General features: G+C 40.0%; 1 protein-coding gene across 2 annotated transcripts in view; it reads right to left on the bottom strand.

Annotated features, from left to right (window-relative positions):
* The window catches only part of SPIDR (scaffold protein involved in DNA repair), a 317639-nt gene that overhangs the window by 285162 nt on the left and 18161 nt on the right, over positions 1 to 14316 (bottom strand). For both annotated transcript variants that reach the window (XM_034762891.1, XM_034762893.1), the window contains exons 2-5: positions 13176 to 13331; positions 11933 to 12011; positions 9346 to 9531; positions 6074 to 6240 (exon numbers count right to left, since the gene is read on the bottom strand). In XM_034762891.1, the coding sequence (XP_034618782.1) occupies positions 6074 to 6240; positions 9346 to 9531; positions 11933 to 12011; positions 13176 to 13331 (588 nt within the window). The remainder of the gene's footprint in view (positions 1 to 6073; positions 6241 to 9345; positions 9532 to 11932; positions 12012 to 13175; positions 13332 to 14316) is intronic.

Below are 14316 nucleotides of genomic sequence, written 5' to 3'. Positions count from 1 at the left end.
TGCAGAAATACTCTTTCAGAAACAGCTGCAAGATGCTCCTCTTTGTCCAGGCCTTCCCAGCTGATTAATCCTAGCATCCTGACTAGTAATGCTGCATGCGGCAGGGGAATGTGGTGTTTGGTCTCTCTCTCATTAAGATTATTACTATGTCTGAATATATGCTTTTTAAGTTGCCCAGATACAAGAGTCATGGGTGCCAAAATAAATGCTTGCAGCAACATAATAATCTTTTATCAATGTTTAAATTCTCAATCTGACTTGACAGATTCCATTTGATGTTATGATTCAATGCCCTAAAATAACCTATTTTTAACTGTATTGCACAAGATAGGTGCTAGATTCAACTTTAATTTTACATGTAGAAAAAGTATAGTGGTGCGAGACGATGAGGACAAAAGAGAAAGGCCACATATATGCACAATACTTATATGACTGGCTGCTCAAGATACTGCTCACCTTTGAGGGATATTTTTGGGATGCCATCGAAGATGCAAAATCTACTTCACACAAGACCAGGGCGCAGAAAGAGAGACAGAAGCAAATCACTTGCTACACTTTCCTATTTCATCATTTTTGAGCTAAGTTACTGCGGCAGCAATAAACTAGTATATCAATTACTGACTCATCCATGGCCCCAATTCTGGTAGGTCAGAAAGCCTCAGATGCTACCCACAGGTGTGTATTTGGAAGAACTTCACAACATTCTTCACTATGGGAAGACAATTGCACAGAAGCGTATTTTCTATTCTACATATATCATTTAAAGCTCCCATTTCCAATGCAATGCCAAAAAGCAACAGGGCTTTTAGAATACTAGTAATGATCCATTTCAGTAAAGTCTGAAACATTTAAAACCTGGCAATGGTCTAGTTTAAGGAATATCCTCCTAGAACAAGATTCCCATTTGGGAACAGTTAACGTTTTCTATTTATTCCTTTGGGGAAAAAATGTTTTACCAAATTATAAATGTAGCTTTTTTTGCTGGGTTCTTTTGCATCCAGATTAGAAGTTATAATTTAAAGATAAATTGCAGGCAGGCTTATTAAGTGTGTTTTGCAATAAAGAATCTGCCTTAAATAATTATTAAGCCTTACTTATTCTGCATAGTACATACAGAGGAAGATATGATCACTGCTCCAAGAAATTCATAATTTAGGGGACAAATTTTCTTCACTTCATTCATGTAATTAAATTCCTCTGGCCTAAATGGGACTAGTCACAAAAAGTGAGCAAATCTGGCCACACACTAGCCATAGACAATACACAGTCTAAGCATACAGAACATTAGAGGAGTATCCAGGCTCCAAGTAAGGCAGACATTATATATTTTAATAAAACAAAGTTAACCTACTTTAGGAGGATTAATGCTGAAGACTTCACAGAAAACTGTTTTAGAAGGGATCTGAAGGAAGAAAAGGAGGCCATTTGGCATGGATGGAGAGAGGCAGTTCTTAGTGTAGGAGGCAGCATGGTAGGAGGCATGAAATCTGTTTCATTAGATTCTGTTTAATCCCCTGGAATGAAAATATTTAAAATATTTGAGAGATTAGTCTTTTTTGATTACATTAGAGACCTTTTATCTCTGAGAGGAGGCTTTTAGTGAAGGCCACATTCTGGTTGGGTCATTCAAACCGCTATTTGTAATGCAGTGAAACGTGCTCATAGACCTGTGTTGAGGGGAACAGAGTCCTCCTAGAAAGCATTATACAAGTATACTAGAAAGGAGGTCACCATCATTGCACACCAGTATCTCCAAGAAAGGTTGCTAGTGCCTCTCTGCCCCTTTAGAAGTTCTTGAGGAAGACTATTCCTGGGCCAGGCCTTCAGTATTGTCAGGCCTTCAGTATTGTCTGTCCTTCATTTTCTTAAGCAAAAAATCAAGTCAGTTATAGATAAAAGGATGTTTTTTTGTATCTGAGCAAAAAGCAACACGTCCTTTCCACCCCAGTCTCTCCCCAACTCCCCAAAAGGAAAGAAAACACACAACCCACCCAACTCTGGGTGGGATTTTCAAAACTGCGTGTATTGACCTAGCTCTGCTCCCATTGAAGTTAATGAGACTGAGCAGAGTTAGGCCAATGTTAAGCAACTTTGAAAATCCTATCCTCTGTTTTTTAAGTGCAGGGCCTACACATAAGTAAAAGATTTGCACATACACCCTGGTGTAATACAACCAGCTTTTACATTTTTGTTTAAGCACTCACCCTCCTTTTAATTTAAAAAAAAAATGAGTTGCAATAAAACACCAGAGAGAAGTAATTTTCAGACCAAACCTATTGGTGTATCAAGGAAAGCACCAGTCACAAACTTGTTCATCTTTAAAATGGCCCATGAAATTAGAGGTCTAGCACACTGTAAAAATGGATAAATATTGCAGAAAAATATTTTGACAGAATTGCTAACACTCCAGAACCTAATGGAGTGTAGCATATTTCTGAGTAGTAGAAAATAAATTTCACACAAAAGTCTTCTAATTATGCAGACACTTCATTAGGTTTCGAAGATTTAGTAAATACTACACAAATATTGTATCTCAAATGGCTGCCCATTTTGCAGTGTTAGGCCACTAAATTAACAGGCCTTTTAAAAAGATTAATCTTGTACAAAATGCTTTTCTGTAGCAAACACCTCTTTTGTATTCTCAGTTCTGTTGTGTTTTTCCTCAAATAGTTTGAATTATTCCTACAAGGTGCAAGTCCCAAATATTGCATAGCATGGAAAAGTATGCCAAAGGTATAAGGAGCCACTAATTTACGCTTACCTTCCTGCATGAGCTAGCCCCCAGAGTTAAAGTATGGCCCAGACTGACCACTCCCATGGAAATTTCCACAAAAGGGAGCTCTGTCAGAAGGAAAACTGAAAAGGAATCCTCCGTGTCCTGGTCTACACACAATTTTTGTAACAGTATAAACTATTTTGCTTAGAGGTGTGATTTTTTTCCGAAATATAGTTGTACCGGTACAACCCCTAGCATGGATGCAGGGATTGTACCAGTATAAAAGGTGCTGTATATTGGTATAGCTGATTCCCCTTTCCTTTATGGAATAAACTATACTGGTATAACTGCAGCCACACTGGGGTGGAACGGGCTGTACCACTTTAACTATACTGGGATAATGAAAGTGGCAAATTGTCATGTATAGACAAACCCTAAGTGTGTTTTCCTGGGATAGTAGGAGGTGGACATGGGACACTCCATTCCAGCTCTGCTATTAGGACTCCCAAATTCCTTAACTTCCTTGTTTATTTCCTTGTGGAGAGAGTTCATTTGAGTTCATTCTGTATTAATATTGCCCGGGATTCCTGATGGTGCTTTGAAGAGGGTGTAGGGGAGAGGATGTACTTACCTACATATCACCCACTGACATCTGATATAGTATGGATGGGGAAGATCTGGGGGAAGAGCCTTTCTCCCTCTGCTGGTCAGATTGGGCAAATGATTTGACAACTGAGGAGAGCTTATACACTTAAGTATCCATTAAATTAAATCATCTAACTCCTCAACTATTCTTATTTACAGATTTATGTAATCTTATCTGCCATGACTATTAGTTTTCACTTGATTTCAGGTGATCTGCCACAACAGTAACAAGATTACTAGTTGGCAGAGCATGAAAAATTTACTTGACGGTGCAGAGTAGGAAGTTATTCCTAGATAACATGGAGGCCCAAGCCATCAAGTTGTATAGAATTTAAATTTCCATTAAAAAAAGCTTCTAGCCGTTATGATTGTGAAGATAGCCTTTCCTTTTCCTTTTGAAACAAACCAAAGCAGTACAGTCTTCCTGAATCTACAGATAGGCAGCTCTAATATTTCCACTATTGTTCATGGCTTTGTCAAACAGCAACAAAAATGAAAACCAAGCTTGTCAGTTTCACTGCTGCTACTCAGCCCTATGCGTAACAGCAAAACGATCAGGAATCACATTTAATGCCTCACTGCTGCTTGGGCACAAATGTAGGCACTGGAGAAATTGAAAGGGGGTGAAAATCCTAAACTGGAGGGTGGAAGAAAGGGTAGAGGGTCTACACAGCAATTAAAAACCCACGGCTGCCCTGTGCCAGCTGACTCAGGCTCATAGGGCTTGGGCTAAGTGGCTGTTTAACTATGGTGTGGATGTTTGGGCTCAGGCTGCAGCCCAAGCTCTGGGACCCTTGCAAGGGGAAATGCTCCCTCCTATTTACAGCATCTAGAAGGGAAGAAGCGTCAAGTTTATAAGACATCTTACTAGTCAGAGGAAATTAAAAAGACAGAAATAGAGATGGCTCCACAAGCAGCTTTCCAGAAAAGAGCCCTGTACCTTTCCCTTCATAGCAGAGGGTGTCAGGAGGGCTAGGCTTTTCTCCAAGATATTGGAAGTGGAGTCCCTCCACCCTTGTCTTTAACCTACTGGCCAGAAGCAGATGTTAGTCACTAGAACATGTCTGATGAATTTGCTACTTGGCAGCAATTCTACCCCATTCCTGATTAGTAGACTGGAAACAGAACTCTTATTCTCAGACAGATCCTTTTTTCATAGTCTTGGCCTGGTGAAAGTAGTTGCTACTCCATTGATTTAACTGAAGTTGTGATGCAATTTAGTTTGGCCTATTGTTTTCACACTCCAATCATAATTATTACTACAAATATGCTGCTTGTTTTTCCTTTGTCTAAAATAGCACGCCATACTTTATGTCTGCTCATATGTCAGATTTGATGTTAACAGCTGTATTCAACATACCAAAAAAAAACAAAACAAAAAAACACCCATCCACTACACACACAAACCCCTCTTGGACAATTTAACCTGCACAATGTCTAATTGCCAGTGTATTCAATTACATAAGAGTATACTATTCTAAATCCAATTTTCTCTAGAATGCCCAAATAATTTGTTACTGAAAAGTAAAACTGAATAGTTAATTTTTGGCACCCTCTACTGGAAATTCTGGGAACATACTTGTACAGTACTATGAACTTTTAAATACAACAGCTAAATATTAGAAATTACTTCAATCCAGTCCCTCAAATATGTATGCTTATTTTTATGAGTGCAATTTTGAACATCAAGTTTTTCTGCATGCAAACAGCATTTGTGCACAGCAATTGTCATCTAATTTCCCTGCTGAAGCACAAAAATCAAATTGGCACAAACCAATCCAAGATTTGGGACACCCAAAAAACGCAGGCACCTACAATTTAGACATGCAAATTTAGAGACAATGTTTGTAAAGCTGGTGCCTAAGGATAATGGATCTTCTGTGGGAAGAAACAGGGAACCATTTTGTTAAGAACATAAGAACAGCCATATTGGATCAGACCAATGGTCCATCAAGCCCAGTATTCTGTCTTCTGACACATCAAAGAGCCTGGGTCGGCTTATGGAGATATCCCATCTCCTAGAACTGGAAGGGACCTTGAAAGGTCATCGAGGCAGCCCCCTGCCTTCACTAGCAGGACCAAGTACTGATTTTGCCCCAGATCCCTAAGTGGCCCCCTCAAGGATTGAACTCACAACCCTGGGTTTAGCAGACCAATGCTCAAACCACTGAGCCACCCCTCTACACCAAAATTTGATGATTTTAAACTCTATTGAATCATTGAATTGAATATCTAATACATTGTCGTTTTGTTTACCTGGAGCGTTTGCAGGCATGGAGCCCCTTAGCTCCCTGTGGCCGCGGTTCGCCATTCCCAGCCAATGGGAACTGCGGGAAGGTCTGATACTGAAACAGTCAGTTTTGGCAGAGCACTCTGACTTTAAGGCAAAAACCCAGGCCACTTAAACTGCACAAGACATTGTATAACTTTCTTATGAATTAACAATTTTATTTTCTAAATCAGATCTCATGTGATGATTTAAGAACTACAAAACTCCCTGTCGACTACTCTGTTCACTGACCACACTGCTTACCTATTTGTAAGTTTGGGGAAGAATGAGAATTTGAAATATTCTTGTTTGTGAAGCTCTCTTTTAGGGAGAAGAGGTAAACAAAAACAAAAAACCTCATGTCCCACCCAAATCAGTTCTTCCAAACCTTAATATGTTGTACAGTTATGTTTTGGTTTTTTTAAGCAGAAACATTTTCTCACCTTAGGAAGTTCACCTTCCTTCTCTTCAACAGGCAGAGAATTACTGCTTGCACAGGAATCAGAGTCTGATATGTCCAATGCACTGTCATCTTTTCCTGATCCATTGCTTTCATCACCACTATCCCCAGGATCACTGTCCTTCTCCCAGTCAATGAACTGTGGTTCACCTTAATAAAGTATTTGTTAAAATGAAAGACATTTTTCTTAATGAGTCCGTGTGTTATTTATAACTATGAATTCAACAATAATGACAGTAAACATGCTGTTAAATTATCTCTAATTCAAAAACGTAAGTGATGTTATTTTGTGCACATTCAACCAATATTTTTCCTTACTCTTTCCATAACACGTAAACCAACTTTGATAACATCTTCTATAAAAAGCTGAATTCTAATATACTTTGCAGAGCTAAATAGTACAGTTATAAAATTAAATAGCAGGTAAATGCTAACTTTTGTGGAAAGCAAATCGCAACATGACAGATTGACTATTTCCATATGCAATCTGATTGGTTTACAACTCTTATAGTATCATCCCTGAGAATGTAGCGGGTTTTTAATTATTAGGATTTATCTAGTTACATTTTCCAAAAGCCCTAGCTCATGTTTGGCTGAGTAAATCAAACAACAGCGAGTGAGAGAGAAAAATTAAGTCTTCATCAGAGATTTGAAACAAAAATAGAGAGTTGATGAACCAAAGATACATGAAGGTTGTTCCAAAAGAAAAAAGGTACAGAAAACAGCAACAAGATGATGGGTACATCCACACTGCTGCTGGCAGTGCGCTTCTAGCACAGGTAGATAGACACGCGAGCTCTCCTTGAGTTAGCACACTAAAAATAGAAGTATAGTTTGCAGTAGCACAAGCGACAGCTATGGGGATGTGCCCAGGGCATCCGGGTCAGTTTGTGCTCAGGGGGATAGCCCAAGCCACCACATATGCTATCCCCAGCTACAATGCTATTTTTAAGCCTGGTTTGAGCTACTAGGCTAACACCTGTCTGTCTACAGCTAGGAACATGCTTCCCAGCTCAGGTAGTGTAGACAGAACAGACAGGTTAATACCAGGTCCAATCACCACCTCTAACTCACCCCCTCTTTCTTCCAATTTCCCCTGAAAATAGGCCTCTTCTCTCCACTTATGGAACCCAGCTCTTTCTCAAAGAAACCCAGTCCCTATCCTTCAGACATAAGGATCTACTCATGTTGATCCCATTTCAAGATCTTTTGAAGTCGGAGGGGCTCTGTGTTGGTACAACAGTCTTCCCCCTTCCTCTGCAGTAAATTGCAGGATCAGGATCTAATAGCATGTGTATATTACAAGTGCTAGAGCAGCACAGCTGCAGTTATGCCACTATAGTATAGACACTTGCTACAGCAGTGGAAGGAGTTTTTTCCTGTCACTGCAGTTAATCCACCCCTCTGAGAAGCAGTAGCTAGGTCAATGGAAGAAATCTTCTGTTCACCTAATGGTCTACACCGGGGATTAGTTGGGCTTAACTACGACACTCAGGGTGTGAATATTTCATACCCGTGAGGGACATAGCTTAAATTGACCTATGTTTTAGGTCTAGACCAGGCCTGAGACTGTAAACTCTGGAGGGGAATGATCTGGTCTTGCTTGCAAAGCACGTAAACACACTTTTAGCTCCATTCTGTCTACACTTGCTTGAATTGAGAGAGAGTAGAGACACCATTGGGAGGGAGGGAAGAGCCTTTCTCGGTCATAGCAAAATTAGAAAAGGCAATTAAGCTGCTCAATTGTAATTAACAACTGTTCATTCACAGATACCTGGTGAAACCAACATGTTTTTAGAGATAAAGTAAAGATAACTGATAGGTATTCCAAAATACCTTTTACCCATTATTATTAATGCATATAAAGGAGGAGGATTACAGCTTAGGCCTGGTCCCCACTAACCCCCCACTTTGGACTAAGGTACGCAAATTCAGCTACGTTAATAACGTAGCTGAATTCGAAGTACTTTTGTCCGAACTTACCGCGGGTCCAGATGCGGCAGGGAGGCTCCCCCGTCGATGCCGCGTACTCCTCTCGCCGAGCTGGAGTACCGGCGTCGACGGCGAGCACTTCCGGATCAATCCGGGATCGATTTATCGCGTCTAAACCAGACGTGATAAATCAATCCCAGAACATCGATTGCCTGCCGCCGGACCCAGAGGTAAGTGTAGACGTATCCTTAGTAGCACAATGAATTTCAGTTTACAGAGCAGGCAGGCACAAGCAAATGAGATCTCTTATTTCCTTCCACTTTGAAGTTTGACTTGAAAGTGGGTCAAGGGGAGTGCTCCATCAGCAGCAGCTTCAGTTTAGTCTGTTGAGTCTTCCGAGCTCCAGATTTTAAGAGCCACACAAAAAAGTTATAAATTTGGGAGATAGGGGACTCTCCCAAGCAATGGATACACTTAGAGTGGCTGCCACTGATTGGGACAGTTTCCCGACAGGAGAGACAGCATTTGAAAGCTGGCAAGCCCAGCCAGGCCAAATAAACTCCCCAGGAAAAATGGAAGGGGGGGAGGGGAGAAACTGAGGAAAGAGGAAAAACTGAAACCTCTTACAACTAATTCTATACTAACAACAACTAACTCTAAACCAATAAACAAAAACTACAAAACACACTGAGGCACACACCAGGCGGACACGTTAGCGTTCCATCTCAGACTGAGGTGATAGAGAAGGAACTGAGGGCAGTTCACATGTGCAACCTTACATACTCTTGGAGCATGGCACAAGGTTGTACAGAACATATGTGCAGGCCGATCAGACATTGCTAAAGGAAAATCTCTAATCCAGGGCTCAAGAAGTGCTTGCACATCTGAAGCCAAGCACCCATGGGGGAGAAATCAAGCCCTAGGTAAAAGCAAGCAGTAGCACCACTGGTTGTATGGGGACTGAAGGCCTGGGGGTTCACAACTCCACAAACAGCATGGACAAAGGAGTTAGTGTACCATCCTATAAAAAGTAGGTCATCCTATTTCAATATATTATAAATAGTTGTCCAATACAAATAAAAACTGTTATCCCTCGCCATTCCACCCATCATACTTTAGTGTATAGTCCACTTTTGCTAATGCTGTTTATAGCCCATTATGGCTCCCACAGAAGTTAGAGTGAGTTTTTCCACCAACTTCACTTAGAGCAGGATCAGAGCTGTAACATTTTGCAATAGTTTCAAATGATTTTCCCATAAAATATTTAAAATTCAGCAAACAGAATTTCTTTCCAAAAAGCATTTGCAAAACATTTGAACTCACCTTCACTACTCCTGTCCTCTGACAATAAGTTATGCTTGCTGTAAGATTTCTGTGCTTTGGAACCATGACTCTTTTGGTTATACAACCTTGAAATCAATATTTTATTCTCATCATCGGACAAGTCGCTGCCACTAGAGCTCCATACTATGTCTGCAAACTCCTCTGGGTTCACAGCAGTAGAAACTCCTATCAGAGAGCATGAGACAGTGTTAGTATATAAAACACTATCAAATCAATAGGAGTTTCTAAACTAGTGAATTTAAAATTAAACTTGCATTCTTTTTGAGCTGAAATAAATCATAAGTCCTGTCCCCCCAATATCAGGTGCAACTATTTGAGTATCCATACTTAATACTAAAATATTACAGCATTTACCACTTGCACTTTTAAAATATAAAGCATTATCTATCTTCATTACAACTCTTTGAGGCCAGTATTAACATCTCCATTTACAGAAAGACAATGTGGGGCAGAGGGGTCACTTGACTTGGCCAAGGCCACAGAGCAAGACAGTAGCAGAGCCAGGACTAGCAATCTTAACACAGTCCCCAGCTCATTCCTAGATCACACTGTCACCCCCAGACTCCACCTCTGCAGAGACACTTTAAATATTTAAAATCTCAAAGAAAATCAGTTCCTGGATTTTTTTTTTTAAAAGTATGTCTGGTAATTTACACACAAAAACTAACAATGTGGCACCATTATCATAACAATGAAAGTTAAGATGCAGAATTGTAGAGCCTTTCTCTGTCATAGCAAAATTAGAAAAGGCAATTAAGCTGTTCAATTGTAATTAACAACTGTTCATTCACAGATACCTGGTGAAACCAACATGTTTTTAGAGATAAAGTAAAGATAACTGATAGGTATTCCAAAATACCTTTTACCCATTATTATTAATGCATATAGAGGAGGACGATTACAGCTTAGTAGCACAATGAATTTCAGTTTACAGAGCAGGCAGGCACAAGCAAATGAGATCTCTTATTTCCTTCCACTTTGAAGTTTGACTTCTCATTCTGAAATATCCAGTTGTTGGGTATCGGTACTGGAGGAAAAAAACAAAATCATCTTCCCCCACCCACAACACAGATTCCTTTAAAAAATCTGGAAAAGCATAATTTTGAACTCCAAGACAGCATGTAGAAGAGATGCCCATTATCTTACTTATTTTTAACTCATGGAACCCAAGAGAGACAGCAGAGCCTCTAGGGAAAATGGAGAGACAAGGACTGGAGGCAGGGGGTAGAAGTGACACACCTGAAAAGAGCCTGCAAAACCTGTGGTGGGTTTCAAAATCCTGTGAGGAAAAGTGGAAAGTCTGCAGCAGTAGCTTCCCTACCTTGCACCTCTAAGGAAGGGGGGACTTTGATTGGCAATGGAGGCTAGGAGGTTAGGGAAGCTAGGAAGGCCAATATGAGTGATTTTGACTGAAGTGTTTAAAACAGCATTTAAGAGCAGACTCTGACATACTAACACATGGCAGGGCCCTATCAGATCTCACAAGTGAGACTACGAAGAAACACCTTCCAGGGGTGCTCCAGGAAGGGATGTTAGCGATTCCACTGGTGACGCTTTACCCTCAAAGTAAGTAAGTTCCCAAAAAGGTGATCAGCAGCTGGAGTGTTACCTTCTGAGCACTGAAACCATAACCGCTGTCCCAGCGCACTTTGTACATGAATGGAGTGCGATCATTGGCCAACTGATCAAACTCCATCTCATGGAATTAAAATTTAAGTTCTCCTTGAAGTTTCACCTAGATATAGAATTAAAAAGTGAAGCATAATGCTAAGAGTTCATAGTAACACTAATACGTTTTACCAGAGGTAGCTGCATTTCATCAATGGCTGATTACATTCCTAAATCTACAAAGCATTTGGGGCTTTTTTGTAATAAGGTGTATTCCTATATTTACACACACATGCAAATTAGAACTTATTTTACATTGTATCTAAGCTGTTTTTGAACTATAAAGTCAAATCACCCCTTCAAAATTTACTGTTATGGCTGCATCTATTTTTGCAATTCCCACCACGATAGTAGTTGCTCCATGCGGCTATCCTGGGTGTCCTCACACAACAGGAAAAGGCTATGAAAGCAGCAGTGCTGCTGCCGTCAATCCAGCTGATAGGCTCCATTTGCTTTTCCCCCAGCTCCACCTTTCATCTCCTTATTTATCTGTCTCCAGGTGAAGTACACAACTGCCTCACCTTCCATCTATACACTTTAAGGGGTGTTTTTTTTAAACTGCGGGAGGGGGGAAAAAAACAAACTTTTAAATACTGTCCCTGGCAGGATAGGACTGCACAACAAATGCAGCATTAGTAGAGCTCTTTCTGCACATGCAAAAGCAGTGGCCGCCTCCCTTCAGGATCGCTATCTGGAGATCAGGGGAGAGGGAGACCAGGAATGCAGATGCAAGTCGGATAGGATCAGTTCTATTTCTTCTAGAGATCACCCTCTGTATGCACAGACTATGTCAGCAGCTGGAAGCAGCTGATGTCACAGGTAAGAACTGAGAAAATGTATGTGGACAATGCAAACTGATAGTCGCTTTTACAATGTTAATGTGAAATAGTGATAGTACCTAGTGTTCCTTCAGCAGAGGTAGGCAGTGGTCCAAGATGCTTATCAGCTCTAGGTTTCTTTTCAGAAGATTCTGACGTCTATATGACAAAAAAAAAATTATATATATATTTGTTATATACACACACACCAAATGATTAAAGGAACAGGGGTAATAGTCACTGTAACAATGCTGTACCTATAGCTTAGAACTATTCTGTTATTAATTCACATTAACATGGCAGTTCACTTTCAAGTCAGTGAGCTTTATTTTCTATTGAGTAATTCCCTCATACTCCTCCTAAGGAACAACAACTTCAGAACTGCATAATCTCTGCTCTGGGTCAGGAAAATATCCACTCTCCCTGCCCAAAGCACTGACATCACATTTTACTGGGGGAAGGGGTTAGAGATAGGCAACAATTTCACCCTAATTCCAAAGTGGGAGAGCAGGCTGAAGGATGGAAAATATAATCCTTAACATATTCAAAGGGGCAGGGAAAGAAGCATGCAGCTGTACTGACTCTGCTCTTATAAAATCTCACAAACCAAGCACAAATGGGCCTGGCCAGTACTTGGATAGGAGATTCCAGGAAAAAAACAAGTGCACGAAGATGCGGAGTTGGCAATTCAGTAGATAGCATTCCTTCAGTCTCAGCCAGAATTGAACAAACATCCCAGTGAGGTATTAGAGGTAAAGGTACTGCAAATGCCATTTTGAATGAGACATAAAACTGAAATATGAACTGAAATCCGCTGTAAACTGTTGTCGAATGTGGCTGTGAACTTTTAAACAGCTGCTGTATTGCATCCCGGGAATGGATGAAATTATTTTTTGATACTATAAATATAGTTTGGAGATGCTTGAGCTCTTTCCAGATGATAGTTACTGACCAGGGTAAAGTGGAAGATACCACCATGTGCAGAGAGAATTACACTTTGAATGAAAACTAATTCCTGTGTAGTCTTGTTTTCCAGTTCTGCTTAACTTGTCAACTCAACTTTTGTGTGGTGTTCCAAGAGGAGGACAACTGACAATATAAGCAAATATGGGGAGAAAAGATGGACCACATGAACATTTCAACTAATGGAAATTTTGGGGGAGGACTACAAGCCACATTAAAGCCTCAAGGGTTTGTTGTATGTTTGCTACAAACAGTAGGTTTGTTATTTTTGAATTGTGCATAAAAAGCTAAATTAGGGGGAAAGCCTTATGATCATCAGCTTGCATCTCTAGCCTCACCACAGGTAAATCAGGATTTTACCTCAAGCATGGAAGTGCTCTGAAATCCATCGCCACATTTAAGCCATGCACTGGAAATGGAAGAAGTAGCCACTGCTGTCCTAACATTTGCTTTTCTCAACCCTGGAGGTGTCTCATCTGGAAAAGACGTACATTCAGCATCCCAAGCTCGCTTCCTCTACAAAGAAAATTGTAAACGCATTAAACTCTTGATCATTCATATTTATTTTTATTTTAAGTACAATAAAGACTAGTTAATCTGGATCACCACTTTGGTTTGAATACTTACCAAAGAATTGTAATTTCTGCTTTTCAATAAATTGGAAGGGGTTCAGAAAAGAACCAGGAGAATGATTAAAGGAGTAGAAAATATGCGTTAAGTGTGATAGACTCAAGGAGCCCAATCTGTTTAGCTTAACAAAGAAAAGGTTAAGGGGTACCTCTCGATCAGTCTGTAAGTAACGACATAGGGAACATACACTGAGAAGCCCATTATCAACTATATCAGACAAAGGTATATCAAGATCCAATGGATGGAATTTGAAGCTAGACAAATTCAGACTGAAATAAGACAGTAAGGGTAATTAAACATTGGAACAATTTACCAAAGGTCATGGTGGATTCTCCATCACTGGCCATTTGACTTTTTTTTTTTTTTTTTTAAATTAAAGAGATATGCTCTAGTTCAAAAGGAACTATATTGGGGAAGTTCTATGGCCTGCATTATACAGGTCAGGCTAGATTTTCACAATGGTCCTTTCTGGCCTTGGAATTTATTAATCTTTGAGATGGGAAACTGAAGTCCCTGAACACTTGCAATCATATAGCATTTTCTGCTTATTTTAAACAGGAATGACTAAGGGCAATGCATTTAATGATTAAGTAATTCCCTCCACTACAGGAACTGAGTGAAATTCTGTATTATGCAGGGCAGACTAGAGCATCATAGTGATGCCTTCCACCTTTAAAAATAATGGTTAATCTACATAAACATTTCTGAGACTGTCGTACGCATACCACTGGTGGCACATGGACCACAATCAATTGATGTTATGAAGGTCGTATGCCCATTATTGTTCAATGTTAGATATGGTACAGCAGGTATTAGAGTTTGAGAACTGCTGATGTAAGTAGCATATATTGGCACATCCAATGTCTTTAGA

Source organism: Trachemys scripta, chromosome 2 (assembly GCF_013100865.1).
Source record: "Trachemys scripta elegans isolate TJP31775 chromosome 2, CAS_Tse_1.0, whole genome shotgun sequence".
Taxonomy (NCBI): Eukaryota; Metazoa; Chordata; order Testudines; family Emydidae; genus Trachemys; species Trachemys scripta.
The sequence above is the reverse complement of the archived record's forward strand: the minus strand, read 5'-3'. Positions and strand labels throughout refer to the sequence as shown.